This window comes from Microtus pennsylvanicus, chromosome 5 (assembly GCF_037038515.1).
Source record: "Microtus pennsylvanicus isolate mMicPen1 chromosome 5, mMicPen1.hap1, whole genome shotgun sequence".
NCBI classification, from domain to species: Eukaryota; Metazoa; Chordata; class Mammalia; order Rodentia; family Cricetidae; genus Microtus; species Microtus pennsylvanicus.
The window spans coordinates 29,007,165-29,028,277 of NC_134583.1; the positions used below are offsets into that span (position 1 = coordinate 29,007,165).

The following is a 21,113-nucleotide window of genomic DNA, read 5'->3' on the forward strand; positions in this document are numbered from 1 at the left end:
AAGCTGAACAAACCCTTCCCTCTTCAGTTGTTTTTAATCATGGTGTTTCATCACAGCAATAGCAACCCTAACCAAGACAGAAGAGGAATAACAAAAGCACGTAGGAGATAGGAAGACAAAAAGTGGTAGCTTACTATGTTGTCAGGCTGGCCTTGAATGCCTGAACTAAAAACATTCCTGAGTAGTGCCAACTATAAAGTACATTGTCACCTGACTTACAAGGGATGGCAAGACTAGAGAAACATTAAGGTGAGGTACCAACAGGATCTGATGATTTACTGGACAAAAGGGTAAAAAAAAACTTCAGTTTCAGATAGGTAGTGCTTCCAGCCACTAGATAAAGAAAGACTTACAACAGAACATGACAAATTCTGGACACTGATTGCCGGGCAAAAGTTGGGAGCATGGGGGTGATGGTCAGGGTGGGGGTGGGTTAGAGGAAGGGGAGAGGGGGAGAGGGAAGGGAGAAAGGAAAGACTGGAGAGAGCTTGGGGGAGTGGAAGGGTGGAGATGGAGGAAGGGAGGATATAGGAGCAGGGAAGAAGGTATCTACATTAAGGGAGCCATTTTAGGGTTGGCAAGAGATTTGGCTCTAGAGGGGATCCCAGGTGTCCACAGGGATGTCCCCAGCTAGGTCCTTGGGCAGCAGAGGAGGGGGTGCCTGAACTGGCCTTGCCCCACTATCACACTGATGATTATTTCAAATATCACCATAGAATCTTTGTCCAGCAACGAATGGAGATAGAGACAGAGACCCTCATCAGAGGAACGGACTGAACTCCCAAGGTCCATTTGAAGAGCAGAAGGAGGGAGAAGATGAGCAAGGAAGTCAGGACCACGAGGGGTTGGTCCACCCACTGAGGCAGCATGCCTGTTCTAATGGGAGCTCACCAAATCCAGCTGGACCAGGACTAAACAAGCATGTGATCAAACTGGACTCTCTGAATGTGGCTGACAATGGGGGCTGACTGAGAAGCCATGATAAAGGCACTGGGACTTGTTTCTACTGCATGTACTGGCTTTTTGGGACCTTAGTCTATTTGGATGCAAAGCTTCCTAGGCCTGGATGTAAGGGGGAGGGCCTTGGACTTCCCACAGGGTAGGGTTCCCTGCCCTCTCTATGGGAGGGAGGGGAATGGGAGGAGGGGAGGAAGTGTAAATTTTTGAATGGGAAAAAAATAGAGAAAAAGGAAAAAAAAGAAAAAAAATAGGAGGGAAAGGTAAAATACCAGTAAGACTGTCTAAAAAAAGTCACAAGGAATCATACTGAAACAAAAGCTGTAAAACTGTGATGCATGTCAGTACCTGTATAAATGAAATTTCCTCACGTGGGCTGACAATGTTCCTTCCACGAACCAAAGAGCACCTAATAAAATCCCAGCACCAGGCCTGAGAAGCCCCCCTTTGAGGTGCTGGTCAGGGTTGTCAGGGACTCCCAAGACATACAGACTATTGCTATTGCCCATGGCTGCCCTCCAGAGGTGGAGGCTCTTATTGCTCAAGACACCATGCATTGCAGATATAGGGTTCAGAGGCCCTTGAGCTGGAACTGACCTGAAGGCCTCCTCCCTGAGGCCCAGCTTTCAGAGGCCCAGAGAGCACCCTGCAAGCTTCCAGAGGAGGGTGACAACCAACAGTCCAGCCAGCTATGCTGCCTGTGAATCATATCCAATACCAGCAAGGCACCATAACTCTAGCAGCAGCTCATACCTTAGTACTAACCAACCAGTCTCTAATTGCATTTAAATCTCCTCAACAAGAGAAAAATCATGCTTGGTACCAGAAACCCAGGTAGCTACCGAGCGTTAGGGAAGCATGGATCTTTGAGAACCTGTAACCACCACTTTACCAAAGTAGCATAATCCCTAACTCCATCCTAAATATTTGTCCTTATACCCACAGGTAAATGCCTGTGGTATAAATACTCCTCATTCAGGAAATTTCTCTTCGCAACAGATGGAGACCATTAAAGCAAACCATAACCAATCAAAGGGCAAACTGTGGAGCTCAATTCCAATGGGTATATACAAAACAGTTCCTGCACCCAAGGCTCAGGGAACACCCAAGACAGAAAAGAGGGCTGTAAGACAGTGAGAGCCAGAGGATCTCCTAGTAAAGTCAGAAGCTACATGTATAAAGACTCACCAACATGGCTGCCTAAAAATGAACTGAACACAAACAATATGCCAAAGCGGGTAGAGGAAAGATCATGGGGTCTCAACCCTACACAAAGAACTACAGGTAACTAAGGAATGCCAAGGAAGAGAGAAATGGTCCTTCCCAGGGAAGAACATACCAATTGGTTATCCAATACTATGTGGCCAGCCCTGAAACTATACGCATGCAAGTTGCATTATACAGACCGAGGTTATATTTAGGAATATATGTATGTATGTATGTATGTATGTATATGTAAGTGGCAACAATTAATGGAAAAAGGAGGCCATGAATTTGAAAGGGAGCGAGAAGAGTATAAGGAAGTGTATGGAGAAAGGAAAAAGGAGGAGAAAATGAAGTACTTATAATCTCAGAAATAAAAGAAAAAGCTTTGGAAAAGGAGCCACTGTAAAAGAGATGATGAAAATGCCAAGTACAGACCATACCTAAAAAGTCTAAGTAAGATCCTAATAAAAATGTTAAGGAGCTATGGCACTTGGAAGTTGCCACCGCATACATTAAGATACTTCCAACAGAAGGCTGTCTGTAATGCTTTTATTTCTGATGAATCTCAGGCTCTTCTAAAGATGTCTCTATGTTCCAAAGAAACAACTACTGATAGAGATTTTAGTGTCAGTGAACCAGAAAATAGAAATCTGAGAACATTATTAGTGGCTTGATTTCTTTCCTTGATTGAAATTACTATGCCCTTGACAGTTAAGTTATTACTTAGCTATCAAGTCTCAGATTATCCTAAAAACCAGTACGGGTAGTCTTACAAAAACTGTATCCAGAAAATTTTATCTCCAATACTGGAAAGCCTCCTTTGAAATCTTATCTTAAAGAAGACAACTATATAAAAAACAGATAAAATCCCAGAGGTCATCTGATGAGCTGTACACGTTAAGAGGGTCACTCCATATTCCATCTTTAAATCCGAAAGGAATTCACAATTAGCCAGTTTCTAGTGGACGCTCTGGGCAGAAAGAACTGGATCTGAAACCTGACTCTGGGGTGGAAACTTGTGTTCCTCAAACACAAATGGCCTCCCCTGTATGATACATCACAGAAATGTTAGGGATAATGAGACAACGTGATAGTCTTATTATTTCAAGAAGAATGAAGTTAACTCATCACAGATCTTCTTTACTTCTATTGAACATAAGGAATCATATATCCCAGATGAGTAAGCTATATAAAGACATGAAGAAAATAATAAAAACTCAATATAGTAATCCAAAAATCGATTTATTGGTCTACAATATAATTATATTTAAAACCATCTAGATTCCAGCTCACTATAAGAGGTTTCTTTCTCAAAATGGCTTACATTTAGGAAAATCTCCAAGTTTTATTTTACATAAGACAGACATAGCACAAGTCCTTCCAACTGTGATGTATGCAGGGAAGAATGCAGGGTGGTTTTCCAATCTAGAGTAAGAGGCTCGGAGAGGCATCCAGCCTAGGAGAAAGAGGGTTGGAGAATGTTCCAGAATAACATGCTTATAAATATATTAAAAGCACTGTTTTCCCCATCTCTAGAATCTGGAAGATAACATCTTAACAACAGTTTTTCAGTAGCTAAAGCAGGAATTAGATTTTTATACCACTTTAGAAATGTACGTATCTTTATCTAGCTTAACAGCTTAATATTCTTAGTTTATTAAGATTGACCAGAGTTTGATAGTGTGATCAATCTTATGGGACCATTTTTATATAAAGCACTGTTCTTTCATCATAGAAAAGCTAGAGACTATATTAGAAAATTTATGATAGGTTATGGTTATGTTCATATGACAGTATCAGATAATATACCATCTTAATATTTGAGTAATTATTATAACAGTAATTTAAAAATATTTCTGTGGGCTGTTTCAAGTAAAGACAATTTTATGAAGCAAGTACAAGTATTATCCACACTTGATTAGAAACACTATGCAGTTTGCTCAGGGCAGGAAGTCACGCTCAAAACTGACGGCAAAGGCAGCACTCATAACAGCTACACCCTACTCTCTGCCAGGTGCTCAGAGCACATGCGAGCACAGCACTTTTCTTCAGATCCACCGTGGCTCATGATCAGTGGATCCTTGTGCATTTGTTTTTACCATTTATCTCTACATTAACACAAGGAATGCAGGTCAGGGAATGCACACCTTACATTTTCATCTAAGTAAAACAAAGTCAGTTCTCATTAAAAAAAAAAGCATGTAGCTATATATTTTTGTATAATGTATGCAATTTCAAATAAAATAGAGGCACAAAGGTGAAAACCCTATAAAAACATACAAAGTGTATCCCTGTACAAGTCAAACACCAGAAATTCATCGCTGCCTCTTAAGTCTTGCATGACAAGTGAGCTGAGTTAGGAACTGAAATGCAGCAGTCTTCAGGCTTTCCTAGCAGCACAGAACTCCAGTTCCACTCGGGTCACTACACTGAGCATTTGACACTGTCTGTACTAAATGCTAAGTCATCCATGCCCAACTTTGACTTTTTTTTTAAAGCTTTTTAATGTAAATAAAATATGACCCAATAAAAGAACTAGTTACAACACCTTGAAAAGCTGTATGTTCTGTATTCGTCCTTGACGAGGTTGGGGAATGAAGAGAAACAAATACATTGATCTCAGAGGTCTACCCTGAGGACGAAGCATGACAAAGCCAGGCACAGAGGGTGCTATACAATTTTCATTTGATGTTTCTGTCATCCCTGCTGCATTATTATGTGACTATTCTCTGTGCCCTGCTACAGATCATGTTAAGAAGTTACAGTGCAGTACTGTTGGCAATGCTGTTGCTGCTGCTATTGCAAAACACTGGGTCAGAACAGTTCAGGCTACACCACAAGACGGCCAAACAGAAATCAGCAAATTATCTGAGCTTGCTTTGTAAAGCCTTACTTAGAAAATGAGGAATAGTGGCTGGGAGATAGCTCAGAAGGTGAAATGTTTGCTGCCCACTATTGTAGAATATTCCTTTACACTGTGTGAAGATGTGTCACTGTGACTGGTTTAATAAAGAGTTGAATTAGCTAGGCAGGAAGAGGTTCTGGGGCCAGAGAGGCCTGGGAAGAAGAATAGCAGAGTCGCCAGCCAGTGTGGAGGAAGCAGGGTGGGCAGTACAGAGTAAAGGTAACTGAGCCACATAAAAGAATGTGGATTAAAAGATATGGGTCAATTTAAGTTATAAGAGCTAAAGAGACAAGCCTAAGCTAAGGCCAACCTTTCATAATTAATAATAAGTCTCTATGTCATTTTTGGCGAAATGGCAGCCCAAAAAGAAAAATCCTTTTACAGACCATGTATGAGGACCACAGTGGTCCCCAACACCCACAAAAATATCCAGTGGCATGGTGGCCTGTCTAGAATCCTAGTATATCACGGTAGAGATTGGGTATTCCTCCAAGCAGGATGGCTAGCTGAATTGGTAAGCTCTAGGTTTAACTGAGTCTCTTCCTCGAAAAATAAATGGGGACTGATCAAGGAAGACACCCGGTGTTAACCTCAGACCTGAACACACATGCACACACAGGAGCACACTTACCTATATTCATGCAAACATACATATGCACATGTATGCACATCACATACAAAATAAAACAGAATAAAATGAGGGATAATATCATCTACTTTACATGGTCATGATGAGAATTATATTAAACAAGACACAAATGAATGCTAAGAAGCACAAATACATAAAGGAATAAAATTATCATTAATTTATAGTCACAAAATCCACATCTTGATTTAGAACAGGGTACAGGAAAGAAATGAAGCCTTGGCAGATAGAAGAAAGGAGGGATAGACAGGGACAGAAAGGAGGGGAGAAAAGAGACTGAAGTTATTTTTTTCCCATTGGTTCAGAGATCTGTCTTAAGAAACCTATGTCAACAGCCTATAGCTAGCATACTATAGTCATATGTCACTTAACAATGGAGACACATCCTGAGAAAATGTCATTACATGATTTTTGTTTCTATGTAGACATCACAGTGTACTCACACAAACATAGATGATATAGTCTACTACACATGTAGGCTGTGTGGGGGAACATTTGTTCCTAAGCTATAAACCTTTACAGCATGTTACTAGAAACTTAAGGCAACTCTAACTCAGTGGTGTTTACAATATTTAAATTATATAAATACACATTAACATAGACAAGTATATTAAAAATGCTATATAATTTTTCTGCTCTATTGTGATTTTATAGTGCAAAAACCTTATTTGTGGTCAGTATTGCTGTGGCCCATCACTACAGTAATTAAGTCAAAGACAAGGGTATCCACGTGTACATGCTTACCTTTACTATTGTTTTAGGGCGTTTTTTAAAAAATAGTTTTGGCTTTTCTACCACAGGAAGAGGTGGGAGTTTTTTAAGCTCCTGTAAGACAGTGGTTGCCGCACGCTTCTTGGACAGCTTTTTGCTATTTCCCTCTCCTTCTGCAGAAAATTCTCCCACTGACACCCGGGTAACAAAACTCTTCATATGAGGGGGTCCGCTTTCTTTAATAACCTATTAAATGCAAGTGGAACATTAGTCAACATACCAGCATTTGTATTTAACAGCATGAATCTTTCTAAATGGTCTCTCCAACTAATCTGGAGATCCATACCAAATTACAGTATCTCTTTAAGACATCTAGTTTAAGGTATGAGAACAGCAATGTTTATGTAAAATATTTCTTATTCTCAATTAACCAACAGTGAAAGAAATCTTGACAAGCTGTAGAATGAATATTTAAAACCCAGAGACAGGTATCGGGGTTCAACCTGAAGATCAGAGAAGCAAAGCTGCCAAGCCTCTAGAGAGCTCTTACCTCTATGAAATCTTCAGATTGAAAGAGAGTGAGTTCCTGTCTCATCCTGCTTTCTATTCCGCTCTAGTGCTGGAATTAAAGTCCTACACCACCACTGCCCAGCCTCTATGGCTAACTAGTGTGGCTGCTGGAATTAAAGGTGTGTTCCACCACTGCCTGGCCTGTATGGCTACTAGTGTGGCTGGTTTATGTTCTGATCTTCAGGCAAGCTTTATTTATTGAAATACAAATGAAATATCATTACATTTCCCCCTTTTATGTCTCACATAAAAAGGCTATAACTAATATAAGAAAAACTATATATAAAAAGAACAATAACTATATACAATATATACAGGCAATAAATACATCAACAATATCTAGTCCATATACAATTGACAAATTCAGAGAAAATATTCCATATCCATCTTATCTTGGTGGATCCAAACTCTTGTACCTAATTTACTCTGTATCATAACTTGCTTTCTGCATCAGGTAAACAGGAAAACTAACTATCTAGTCTTCAACTACCTCAGAGACCCAAGAAGGAAATAATATTGAGTAAGCAGAAAGTGCAAGCAAGCAACTTCTAAAAAATGTGAGTAATGACAGAAACAGTTGGCTGCTTGGACAGTCACCCAAAGTTGCTCTGCAATGTTGGGGCATCCATCTTCGGCCTACAGGCCTAACATCCAACAGACTTCTCTGTGAAGCATGATATTCTGAAGGGCTGTCCCACCTTGTCTTGACAATACCTGGCAGTCACTCTTCTTTGTGTCTTGCTTGTCCAATTAGGACAGTATACTGTCAGCAGTCAAGGCAAAGGCATTTTCTTGCCCAGTGACTTACTTTTGCCACAAATAAAGCAAACTTTATGTGGAGTTTCTTTGATGCCCATTATCTTCTCTGAAGTACACTGGTGCTTCCAAGCAGACAGGTCTCATGTCATAGAAAAAAGAACCTATGTTATTAATGGCATATTCTGTAGATCTCTGAAGTGTTTGAAGATGACTTGGCTATCTAAAATATATCTTTGTCTGACCTTGAAAACATACCTAAAGTGACTACAAGTTCGATTGTAATAGGTGATTAACTACTACCCTGCATTTCCTTATTATCCTAAACAGTTGGTAATAATTTTCAAGGACTAGAAATTTGCATTGCATTGCTAAATGAGTTGTATAGGTACAATACCTTAAACAAGTGTAGAAATGTATGTACAGTATGTTCTAACAACATTAATCTCAATATACAAAAAATGTATACAATATACAAAAGTCCAACCCAATGTAAAACATTTAAAACTAGTAGTTGATTATAAGAGTAGATTCAATAATCTACCATTTTATCTTATCATATCTACTTCCTCCCTTTTTTTCCAGAGTAGATTCAATAATCTACCCTTTTATCCTATTGTATCTATATCCCCCTTTTTTCTTTACACAACAAGAACCTTGAATCTAACTTTCTTTGTTTAGCTTTTTTCCTGATCATTACCAATAACAACTTCCTAATTTGGGGAAGATTCTCTTTTGGCAAGTTATATCTGATCAAATGAAAGGCATTTGTTAGCTTTATAGGTTAGTTAAGATCAAACAGCTTAGCTGTTTGATAAACTATTATCTCTTCTAATTAAGAGGCATCTCTTGTTCAAATCGAATTTTTATCAATTTTAATGGAATTCATAGCTTTTCTTCTGCTGTGGAAATAAAAGCAAAATCCTGTCTCCAACATAACACGTATCCTGGTTTCTATTCTGAGGTCAGTACATTTTTAAAGTATATTGGCTCATTTAATTCTGTAGTTCTTTTTCTACTGTCCAATGTTTCTCCACAGCTGCTGTTCCTTAGAAAATTCAAAGTTAATAAAGCATTATACAATTGATTTCTGGGGGTCTTTATCATTCCTTTCTGTTTATTTAACATATCCTTTAGAGTTCAGTTTGATCTTTTAATAATTGCCTGACTTGTAAGATTGTGTGGTACACCTGTAATATTCTTTATATTATAATAAGCAAAAAAATTGCTTAATTTTCTTAGAGACATAAGCTAGAACATTGTCTTTCTTTATTTGCACAAGCATACCCATAATGGCTATAACTTCTAGTAAATGTGTAATTACTGAATCAGCCTTTTCCAAACTCAAAGCAGTTGCCCATTGAAAACCTGAATAGGTATTAATGGTATAGCATACATATTTTAGTTTTTCAGTTCTACAAAATGGAACACATCCATCTGCCAGATTTCATTCCTCTGAATACCCTTTGGGCTACTTCGTGCAGGTAGTGGTGTTCGTATAAAGAACAAGTAGGACATTTCCTTATATTTTTTTTTGGCTTGTTGCCACGTGATGGAAAAGTCTTTTTTTAAACCTTTGCTATTGATGTGATTTTTTTAATGAAATCCTATGACCTTCAACACATTCCCAATCAATAATTGATTAATTTCTGCATTACCTGTGTTAGAGGACCTGGAAGACCCATATGGGATCGGATGTGTGTCATGTTTATGGAATGATTCCTATTCCGGATTGCATCTTGTAACTAGATAAATAATAAAGTCAATTCTGTATCATCTGGTATAAATTCAATAGTTTCAATATGCAAAACAACTCTTTTTGCATATTGTGAATCAGTAACTATGTTGAGAGGTTCTTTAAACTCCCTTAGTACCATAAGAATAGCATATAATTTTGACTTTTGGAAAGAATCATAAGGGCTTTGATGTACTTTACTTAAATTTTCTAATTTGTAACCTGCCTTTCCTGATTTATTTGCATTAGTATAGAATGTAGGGGCTACAGTTAGTTCTCTTTACAAGTTGAATTCTCTTGCTTTTGGGATAACTGTTGTTAATCTCTTCCAAAAAATTACTACAAGCTCTTTGCCAGGGTTCACTTTCTGCCCATAATTAGTCAATTACATCATTATTAAAAGGTTTCTGCTGGGATTATTTCTGCTAATTGACGAAGTCTCAATTTTCCTTTTGGTATTCACTGAGACTTTTTCCACATAAGTTTTTAATTTTTTACTTGGTTTATGTGGTAAAAAGATCCATTCTAAGATAATATCTTCCCTCTGCATTAAAATTCCTGTAAGGGAATGTTTGGAGGGTAATATGATCAGAATGCAGTTAAGATTTGGATCCACATGATCCACGTGTATCCTGTAATTTCTCTTCAAGCAAAGTAAATTCTCTCTTGGCTTCAGCTGATTATTCCCTGGGACTATTTAAGTCCTTGTCGCAATGTAAGGTTTTGTTTAAATTAATCAAGTCATCAGGATCTATCCCAATAGAGTATTGTAAATGAGAAATGTCTCCTAGAAATCTTTGGAAGTCATTAAGAGTCTATAATGGATCTCTCCTAATTTGCATCTTTTGGGGTCTAATTTTTGGTAAACCTATTTTATAACCCAAATAATTAATAGAATCTCCTATTTGTATTTTTTCAGGAGCAATTTGTAATCCCCAACAAGGCAAGATTTTCTTTACTTATTCATTTTTTCCCTAAAGTATCTATGTTTGAAACAGATAGCAAAATGTCATCAATGTAATGGTAAACTATAGATTCCAGAAACTGCTTAAGTATCATTTCCAACAGCTGACTTACAAAATATTGGCAAAGGGTGGGGTTATTTAACATTCCCTGTGGGAGAACCTTCCATTGATCTCTCTTAGCAAGCTGAGAATTATTATGAGTAGGCATAATAATTTTTTGTCCTTTTCTTGCAAAGGTATAGTGAAGAAACAATCTTTTAAATCAATAACTATAAGAGGCCATCCTTTAGCAATAAAGAAGGCAAAGGAATGCCAGACTGTAGAGAGCCCATTGGCTGAATCGCCTTATTAACAGCTCTTAGATCTGTTAACATTCTTAATTTTCCAGATTGTTTTTTAAACAAATATAGGAAAATTCTAAGGGCTGGTTGGAATTCTTCAATGTGCTGAGCATCTAGTTGCTCCTATATCAGCTGTTCTAGAGCCTGCAGTTTTTCTATTATTAAAGGTCATTGCTTAACCCATACAGGTTTGTCTGTCAACTATTTTAAAGGTAGGGCTGTTGGTGCCTTTGAAATATCCACAGCTGCTGTGCCCTGTTCTTATACAATCAGAATGGCCAGTGGCTGTTCTTTATAATATCTTGTACTATCATTCCCAGAAACATACGTTAACTTTTGGTTTGTTTCTAAGATTGGGGTGATGTTAATCTGAGTATTCCAATGCTGTAAGAAATCATGTCCCCAGAAATTCATTGCTTTGTTAGTCACATATGGTTATAATATTCCTCTCTGTCCTCTGGCCCTATACATCCAACCCATCTTGCACTCTGTTTTACCTGAGATAAAGCTTTGATCCCTAAAAATTGAAATTTATGTCCTGAAGAGGTCAATTTGGGTGCCAAGATTATAATGAAACCATTGTTACATCCACACCTTTGTCTACCAAACCTTCAAGGACAACATCGTTTATTTCTATTTTTAGTGTTGATCTTTGTTCATTTATAGAAGTTTGTCAAAATACTCGCTTTATGGTTTCTCCTAAATTTTTTGTTCTCTCTTCTATAGTTGTTGCTTTATCCAGAGTAGTATGGTTTCTTAATATAAGGTTCTTTAATTGCTCTGGGCAGGAGTTTCCTTTATAATGGCAGGAAATGACTGAACCAGATTTGGCACAGGGGTCCCTCATGGAGTTTCCCAGTGGCAAAGGATTACCTTGAAGATTTCTCATTGACCTTCATTCATTAGTAAAATGTCTGCCTTTGCCACACCTTCTGCATAATCCAGAAGGGAGAGGCAATCTGAATGGATTATTCTTAGGAAAAAAATTGTTTCTATGAATGCCCTGTCTACAATCCCTTTTAAAGTGACCCTGTTTGCCGCAATTATAACATTTGACATTTCTATTTTTCCTCAAAGCTCTGGAATCACCTCTCCTTTCCATGCATCATTATGGTCATGAGATTTAATATTAATTGCATCTTGAATCCATTCCTCTCAAGGTGCTGACCTTGCCTTTAATGGCCTAATTATCCTTTTGCATAGAGAACTGGCATTTTCAAAAGCCAGAGATTCAATTATTATTTGTCTAACTTCTGAATTTGGTATCATTCTATTTACAGCTGAAGTCAGTCTTTGTAAGAAATCTGTAAAGGCTTGCTTTGGGCCCTGTATAACTTTAGTAAATTACTCAGTTTTCTTTATTATTTCTCCAATTCTGTCCCAAGCATTCAAAGCTGCTGAGTGGTATAAATCCAGGGTGTGGTCATCATATACAGTTTGCCTTTCTATATAGTAGCATAATCTCCTTCTCCAAGAATTTGATCTTGAGAGATTGCCCTACCTCTAGCTTTACTGTTATTCCAAAATCTTAGCCTCTTCTTTGAACCAGGTACTCTGTTATAATTGTTAGAAGACTCTAAAACAACTGTAAGCAATTCTATTCAGTCTTTAGGGATAACTCTACTATAAATTTACCACGAGTTTAACACTTGTTTCACAGAAGGTGAATGCATGCCAGATTAGACTATTGCTTCCTTGAATCAATTTAAACCTAACACTGGCACAGGAATCCAGTTAGCTGTAACAGAGACTGCCATTTGGCAATTCCTGTAAAGTTACTGGATATATTAAGGTTGGCTATCTGAAAACCTTAGGCTGTTCCTCTCTATTTTTATAATGCAATGATGAGATTGGTTCTCCATTAAATTCCTCTGTCTGGATTTGAATAACTCTGTGGTCTGCTTTATTAGGTTTTTCTAAGGTCTATATCTTAGCACTCAGATTAACCAACTGTTTCAGTGATAAGACAAAAATGATAAAGCTGATAATATTTACAATTGACATTACATAAATATCACCTAAATAGGGCAGGGAACCCTGACAGCTCTTTGGACTGGAAAGGGAGGGGGAGAGGAGTGGGGGGAAGGGGAGAGGGGTGGGAGGAGGGGGAGAAGAGTGGGAGGAGGGGGAGAAGAGTGGGAGGAGGGGGAGGGAAGTGGGAGGCTGGTGGGAGGAGGTGGAAATTTGTTTTTTTTTCTTTTCTTTATCCTCCTTTTATCAATAAAAAAAATTAAAAAAAATATCACCTAAATGATTAAATGAGATGTCCTCTCATTTAATTGTTCCATTTTCAAACTGTCTAGCACATTATCATAAAGAGATCCAAATCCATTCATTGTATGGGTTTTTTCCCATTTTTTTTTTTTTTTTAGTTTGGGAAAAACTCTTCTTTTAGCTAATTCCTCGCTTTAAGAATTCCCAATTGTCTTACCAAATCTACCGATGATATTGATGAAGATGTGAGGCTGATTGCTATTGTGCAGCACAGTAAAAGCTTGACTGGATTTCAAGGCAGCGACCTAGTTTGGCAGCAGCCCAGAAGGGGATTCAAGGAGAGCCTGCAACCCTTGGTGGAGTCCAGGGGGGCGGGGGTGTCTAAAGAATGCACAGGGGATTGTTTGAAAAAGCAAGTGTGGTGAGAACCTGCCTAAGGCTACAATCAGCCAGTTTAGGGCAGGTGAATCCTGTGGCATTTGGAGTCCAGGTGCTTCTGGAATTTGGGTGGCAGCTCGAGACTGTTTCAGAGAGGCTACAACAGGAAAACCCTAAGTAAAGAAAGTCTACTGAGGTGGGGCTGGAGCCCCACATGCAGCTCTGGCCTGTGCTGGTGGCTAAAAGATTACAGACAAATGGCTTTTCCATGAATTCATACCTAAAACGTTGGGCACCAAATGTAGCATGAATATTAAAAAACCCAGATAGATACTGGGGTTCAACCTGAAGATCAGAAAAGCAAAGCAGTTAAGCCACTAGAGAGCTCTTACCTCTATGAAATCTTCAGACTGAAAGAGCCTGAGTTCCTGTCTCATCCCACCTTATATTCCTCTCTAGTGCTAGGATTAAAGGCATGCACCACCACCACCCGGCCTCTATGGCTAACTAGTGTGGCTGCTGAGATTAAAGGTGTGTGCCACCACCGCCTGGCCTGTATGGCTGACTACTGTGGCTACTTTGCATACTGATCTTAAGGTAACCTTAATTTATTAAAATACAAATGAAATATGATATGATTGCAACAAGCATGTAATTTACATTTATGGTTCCCCATGTCTTACAGAACACAAAGCTAAGAGCATAGAACATGCCATATTAGCTATGATGCTAAACTAGATAAGCCATCTAAAGTGAAAATAACATCACTACGTGTGTGTGTGTGTGTGTGTGTGTGTGTGTGTGTGTGTAGTCCTCTATCAGGGTAAAACACCAGAGGTCAAAGTTGATGTCTTATCATTTCAAAGATGAAGTCTCATCATACAATGGCCTATTTTATAGTACTGCATATATGATTATGGTTCTGTAAGATCATAATGGAATAGAAAAATTATATAGCATTTTAGTCTATGTTTACATGTATTTAAATATTTCAAACACCATTAAGCTATAAAGCATCCTCCTGTGACAGACTTTCAAAAACAAAAAAGGAATAAAAACCTCCTGTTAGCAACCTCGCTATTTTCATAAGGACATTTAAACTCTTGAGAATTCTGGAGACATGATCTTAGATCTTAGATGGTACACTGATAAACCATAAAATTATGCATTTTTCAGTGTAAAGAATTATGGAACTTTCAACTAGGAGTATTTTAGAACTATTCAATGTGTTCTTATGTCTAATTTATATCATCATGTAGAGAAAAGATGGATTTCAAGTACTGAATACTCAAAATCCTAGTTTCCTTTAAAATTCTGACCTGAGGAACATATAGCATTTGGTTTACCGCTTAACTGGAATTTTATATTCTAATATTGGAGTACCACTAGGAAAAGTAATTAAAAACAATGTGGCATCTTAATAACCCAACATTAGCAGAGAAAGGAAGTAGTTATAAGTATGCTTCCCAAGTAACTTAAGTCTACTAATTTAAACACCAACTGTTCATTTTTACTGTTCTGATGCACACACTTATTAATTATAAAAGTAATTTACTGGGCTGGGGGATAGCGTTGCTAGGAGGCTGCCTGCTGAGCAAGCGTGAGGACCTAAGTTCAGACCTCCAGCACGCATGTAAGAACCAGGCACCGCTGCACACATCTGTAAACCCAACACTGGGTGAGCTGGAAACAGGCAGATCTCTGGCACTCACTGGGTTCAGTAAAAGACCTTTTCCCAAAAATTAAGGTATAGAAAGGTCCCTGGTTCATTTCTGAGTTTTGGCTCCAGCCCTCACTCTGCCCTAAAAGGCATAGCATGATTTTCCCTGTGCCAGCTCTAGGCTGAGAACGTATGTGCATGTACACACACAGGCACCATACATGGACTCAATAGGGAATCCTGGGTATTTAACCTTTTGTTGTCGCATTAGATCATCAGTATGAGCATCCATACTCTATGCCATAACATACAGATGTGCAAAGGACTTTTATGACATAAAATTGTCTTCCTATTTATTTTAGTTTTTAAAAGACCCCACGCGCCAATGAGTTTTAGGTATGTGCTAGATGCTTTGGTAGGCTTCACAAGTTTTCCCAATGACTTCTTGTTGGAATCAGTCTGTCAAGGACTTCCCTCCTGCTTTCCTGATTTCACTACTATCTACCTGCTACAGGCCAAGAAGCCAGGTGATATGACTTGTCAGCTGTCTCTCAGCCCAGTGTTCCTTCCAATGAGTGCAATGCAGGGGTCCCCAGAAGATAAATGTGATAAAACCTGACGGAGAAGTCACTCCACAATCTGAGCTTATTTCCTCATTCTTGTCTACTTTTCCCATATGAGCCTTAAAGTTAGTGATTTCTTAATATGGAAGGCATTATAAAATTACTTTTAAGGTTTTCTCTTTTTAAAAGCTTTAAACACCCTTATAAATATTTAGTTTGTGCATATTTAGTTACAGAAATCTATATCATTTTTTTTAGTGATCTGTCAGTTAATGTTAAGACTTTTTTGGAACTAACTAAGTCCTAGAGCACATATTTAATATTTGGCAAGTCCTAGGTATGATTGCCAGCGTCTCCCTCAAAACAGGTTTTGACCTCCACACAGTTAAAAGGAATTGGATGTGATGTTAGCATAGCATCACTAAACACTAAACTGACTCATAACTTGAATAATATAAAATTAATGATAAATAAATAAAACACTAAATCCTATCTATAGATTAACAGAAATTATGATCAGAAAACAAATTTTAAGGTCAAAACTGAAATGCCATGTATAAAGACAGTCTAGTACAGAAGAGACAAGGATACCCACCACATTCATAGCATTATGATAATTTTCATTTCTCCAGGGCATAAATCATTTCAGGGTAATGGATCTTAACACAAGAAGCATATGCATGCCTGAGACAATCTAGGACATCATTTAATTTGCTTAAATAATCATAGAAAAGCACATGAACACATACCTCGAAACTGACGGGCATATTTCTCTTCAGAGCAATTTCAAACACTAAGCTTATTTCAGATTTATTTGCATCTTTGTCATCATCCATTTCTTTTCCTGATTCACCGTTCTAAGCACACACAAAGAAAAACATGGTAGCATTGGGTCTCGTCATCATAGTAACTTTCCTATTGTTCTGCAATCAGGCGGGTTGAGCTAAAATGTCTGAAATAGCAGACATGGACACACACAGTGGATTCTCCTGGAATTATCACAAGCCAAGGGCTATGCTGCCAGCCTTCTGGATTTTGTTTCATTTAGCTTGAAGCAGAAGCAGCTAAAGCTAAGTTTGAAAGTCTTCTCCCCAACCACATACTCTTTAGACCCAATTCTTTTCCTGCAGAGCTGTGCAGCATGTGCAGAGCTAGCATGGCCATGGGCGTACATAGCAGACACAGTACAGGATGCAAACCAGGACAGCGGCACCGTGTCTGGACTAGAACATTCACTTATTCTCTTATGCAATACATGCTTCTAGAAGGTCTTGTCTGTGCTGAACAATGTACGCGTGAGATAAGGGAATAAAGGGACAGGTCTTGCTATCAAGAAGCTTAGGATCTAGAGCTTGTTTGGAGGTTCTAGCAGGGGAGCGCAGATATTCGTATACCCTTGACTGAAGACTGGTCCTTCTCTATTTGGGGAAGGATGGAGCGTGCAGCTTTGGGAGGGACGCACATGGAGTGGTGAAGGAAGAAGAGGACACCTGCCTAACCAGCCAGATCAGCCGAATCAACCCTGGTGATCAGTGGGGTGACAGATGACGCAGCCAGATCGCCCTCACATCCAAGAGATGGCTCTGAGGTTAAGAGCAAGATTGCTCTTCTAGAGGTCCTGAGTTCAATTCCCAGCAATCACATGGTGGCTTACAACCATCTGTTATGAGATCTGGTACCATCTTCTGGCCTGCAGGCATACATGCAGGCAGAATACTGTATACATAATAAATAAATCTTTTTTTTAAAAAAAGAGGAAGAAGAAGCTTAGGATCTATACCTTCCTAAGCCTGGATGGAGGATGGGGGCTTTGGACTTCCCCCAGGGCAGGATACCCTGCCCTCTCTAAGGACTGGAGGGGGAGGAGGAAGGGGGGAGCTGGAGGGAAGTAGGAGGAGGGGAGGAAGTAGAAATTTTGAATGGTATTATTTATAAAGTAATGAAAAATTATTAGAAAAAAAAAGAAACTTGGGATCTAACTAGAAATGATTAACAGTTACCATGAACAGTTGCACCAGCAGAGAAACATGTAGGCCCACGATTATAACAATTTCAAAGAAAAACTACCACGTTTGGAGAAAAGATAATCTAGGGGGCTGAACTGTAAGGTTTGAATAACTCAGCAGAAAGGAATACAAGGCTGGCTAATCTGTTGGAAATGCCTGAACTAGAGATATTAAAGTCAATGGAGGAAGCAGATGAAAACTTAAGAATGAGTAAAATTGCCCAAAAAGAGCCTTAGCATTCTAATTTGCAAACTAAAGTAGGACTCCAAATTCTCAAACAATCTCTTCCTCTTTACATCCCTTGACACAGGCTGGGGCTGGGGCTCACCTGGGAGAGCACTTGTCTTTAAAGCACAAGGCCCTGCATTCAACTTCCTGAACTACTAAAATCTGTTGTGGCCTTGGCCTACATTCCTTGATCTCAGGTGAACACAATGTAATCTTTGCCCAATACAAGGTTGCATTAAATGTAAGGCAAATGAGTGTTACCTTCCATCCTCATACACTGGTGCCTAAATCTCATGCTGCCTCACAAGGGTGAGGTCTTCCCAAAAGGAATGAGTGAGTTTAGTGCACTAACGGGCATGTGAAAGCAAACTATCACGATCCTTCCCTAGCTGAACAAATTATTGCTTTTATTATACAATTAGTTTATTTGTCTGCTCAGTAACCTCCAGGGGAAAGCACAGGAAAGAGACTGTCACACTCGGCAGAGCCACACCTGGGGAGACTTTTCTGGAATAGGTTCATTCTGCAGTGCTTGAAGGGCTTTCATTGCAGCATTATGTCTGGCAGCTTGTCGAGTCTTCCCTTCACCAAAGAACTCATTATTTCCTACAGTCAATTGAACATAAAAAATCTTCGGCATTGGGCAATGATACCTATGAAAAGAGAACACAAGCATTAGTTGTTGTGGAATGTCATTTTCAGGCATGTTACATTTGTTTATGCTGTGGAACATTTGTTTAAAATATTTAAAATTTGTTTAAAATGCAAAGACGTGTTGCATTCTTTTATGTTGCATTTGTTTAACTCTGTGAAGCTGTGTTACTCTGCCTGTCTAAAACACCTGATTGGTCTAATAAAGAGCTGAACAGTCAATAGCAAAGCAGGAGGAAGGATAGGCGGGGCTGGCAGGAAGGAAGAATAAATAGAAAAAAAAGAGGGATCAGGAAGCAAGAAAGGTTCAAGGAGTGAGAAAAGAAAGGGCCAGCCACTCAGACACAGAGCCAGATGTGGAATAAGAAGGAAAGAAAAGATATACAGACACAGAGAAAGCCCAGAGGTAAAACGCAGGCAGGATAATTTAAGAAAATCTGGCAAGAAACAAGTCAAGTTAAGGGCAGGTATTCATAAAAAAAAATAATAAGACTATAAGACTACGTGTGGTTTATTTGGGAGCTGAGTGGCAAGCCCCAAAGAGCCCAAAGAGCCAAAGAGTAAATGAGTAAAAAAACAACCAACTACAATTAGTGGTAGCTCAATATGAGTCTATAACCATAATAACCATAAGATTATTCACTTAAAATGTTAACGACTATGGAATGTGTGGTATAGTCTCTTATTAACCTTAATACAATATTAACCACAAGAATATATTTCGGTAGTGATATTTTATTTGTATTTTAATAAATAAAGCTTACCTGAAGTTCAGAGAATAAAACACCCAGCCACTGGCTCTTATCTCTACCTCAGTCTGAAATGGTGATCCTGCCTCCAGGAATCTCAGAATGAGACTGTGTGTGAGAGCTGTCTCCTCCAGGCTTATATTCCTCTCTAGTCTGGGATTAAAGGCGTGCACCACTACCTCCTGGTTTCTATGGCAACTAGTGTGACTGCTAGGATTAAAGGTGTGTGTCATTGCTGCTTGGTCTATGAGGCTGACCAGTGCGGCTGTTTTACTCGCTGATCTTCATGCAAGCTTTATTTATTAAAACACAGATGAAATGTCCCGATATATTTCTAAGGTAAAATGTGAGTCAATATACAACTATACATAATACTGTACACTGACTTCCAAGAGAAATGTAACATTAAACAAAAATGAATGGAATAAAAATTATTCAACTATATCATGGAAGATTTTCTAATGAAGTTTCAGTTTTGATAGATGAGAACTGAATAGTCTGCTACTGAGAACAGACAGGCACTGCAGAAATGGGAGACGAGTGAGCGCACTTAGGTGGCGGCATGCATTACTGGGCTCGTAGTAAATAGTGGCTGTACTAGAACTATGGGGGCAGAGGGATGGCTTAGTATGATAAAAACTAATAAAGACATAATATTGACATAACAAACTAAAGAAGTTATGCTAATTCTTTTTAAATGTTTACTCTAAACTGGCCACAGCACCTGTACATATTTCAGAAGGCAGTGACATTCCATAGGTACACAATGCACAACGATAAAATTAAGGTAATGGGCATGCACCATTTCTTTGTGCTGGGAATGTTCAAAATGCTTTCTGTTTGAAATACTAACCTAACTTTTGTTACCTACTGTTATTCTGCTATACTACATAGAACATATAAATCATTCCTCCAACCCAGTGAACCCCATTAAATATCTTCTCCCCATTCTCTCTTGCCCAACACCCTTTTCAGAATCTGGTAACTACAACTCTACTCCCTGCATTTCTCAAGATCAAATTATTAGCTTCCTGATGCATGTAAGGCACGCAGAGCTTTTCCCTCTATGCCTGATTTAGTTCACTTAACACAATGACCACCAGCTCCACCCCTATTGCTGCATATGAAACAATTTCATTCATTTTATGACTGAGCTACATTCCACTGTTATTCATACTTTCTTTAGCTATTCATCCACTGATGGATACCTGGGCTGATTCCAAATCTTGCCCCCATGAACACTGCTGTAAGCTGTGACTGCAGATGTCTCTAGAATCAGCTCCACACAGACTGCTGGATCATGAACACTGCTGTAAGCTGTGACTGTAGATGTCTTTAGAATCAGCTCCACAGAGACTGCTGGATCATCAGCAGCTCTATTTCTAAGCTGGGTGTGTTTTGTTGGTTTTGACGTTGTTGTTTTTGAGGAATCTCTATGCTGTTTTCCATAATGAATATACTAACCTACAGTCTCGACAGGATATAAGAGTTTCCTGTTCTCCTCCTCCTTCTAGTCTGGTTTCTTACTGCAGGGTGGTGCATATTTCTCTGATGTGGTGCTGAGAAGTATTTAAGTTAATTCTTACATAGGAAGTTAATGATCAGGAGTTAGACTCCCTGGTAGGCAAAAGGGAGGGAGGGAGGTCACGGCTAGGTAAGAAAGATGGCCAATTTTCAGGTGGTCAGCTTCTTCCTCAACCTGAGACAAAAGCCTAGCAGTTTTTATATCCTCCCAGTGGCCCCTGAGGACAGACTGGATCAGCAAGTCCAAGGTCTGGTCAGGACCTGACACACAACAGTTTTAGGCCAATCAACCATCCTTTATGTCTTCAAACTGACCAACTCTACAGCAGGGAGGAAGACTCTTCAAGA

At 38.9% G+C, this 21,113-nt stretch overlaps 1 protein-coding gene across 11 annotated transcripts in view; it reads right to left on the reverse strand.

Moving 5' to 3' along the window:
* The window catches only part of Stau2 (staufen double-stranded RNA binding protein 2), a 332,068-nt gene that overhangs the window by 186,082 nt on the left and 124,873 nt on the right, over positions 1 to 21,113 (reverse strand). For all 11 annotated transcript variants that reach the window (XM_075971430.1, XM_075971425.1, XM_075971427.1 and 8 more), the window contains 3 exons: positions 18,335 to 18,494; positions 16,357 to 16,464; positions 6,459 to 6,671 (listed from right to left, as the gene is read on the reverse strand). In XM_075971430.1, coding sequence (XP_075827545.1) covers positions 6,459 to 6,671; positions 16,357 to 16,464; positions 18,335 to 18,494 — 481 coding nt within the window. The remainder of the gene's footprint in view (positions 1 to 6,458; positions 6,672 to 16,356; positions 16,465 to 18,334; positions 18,495 to 21,113) is intronic.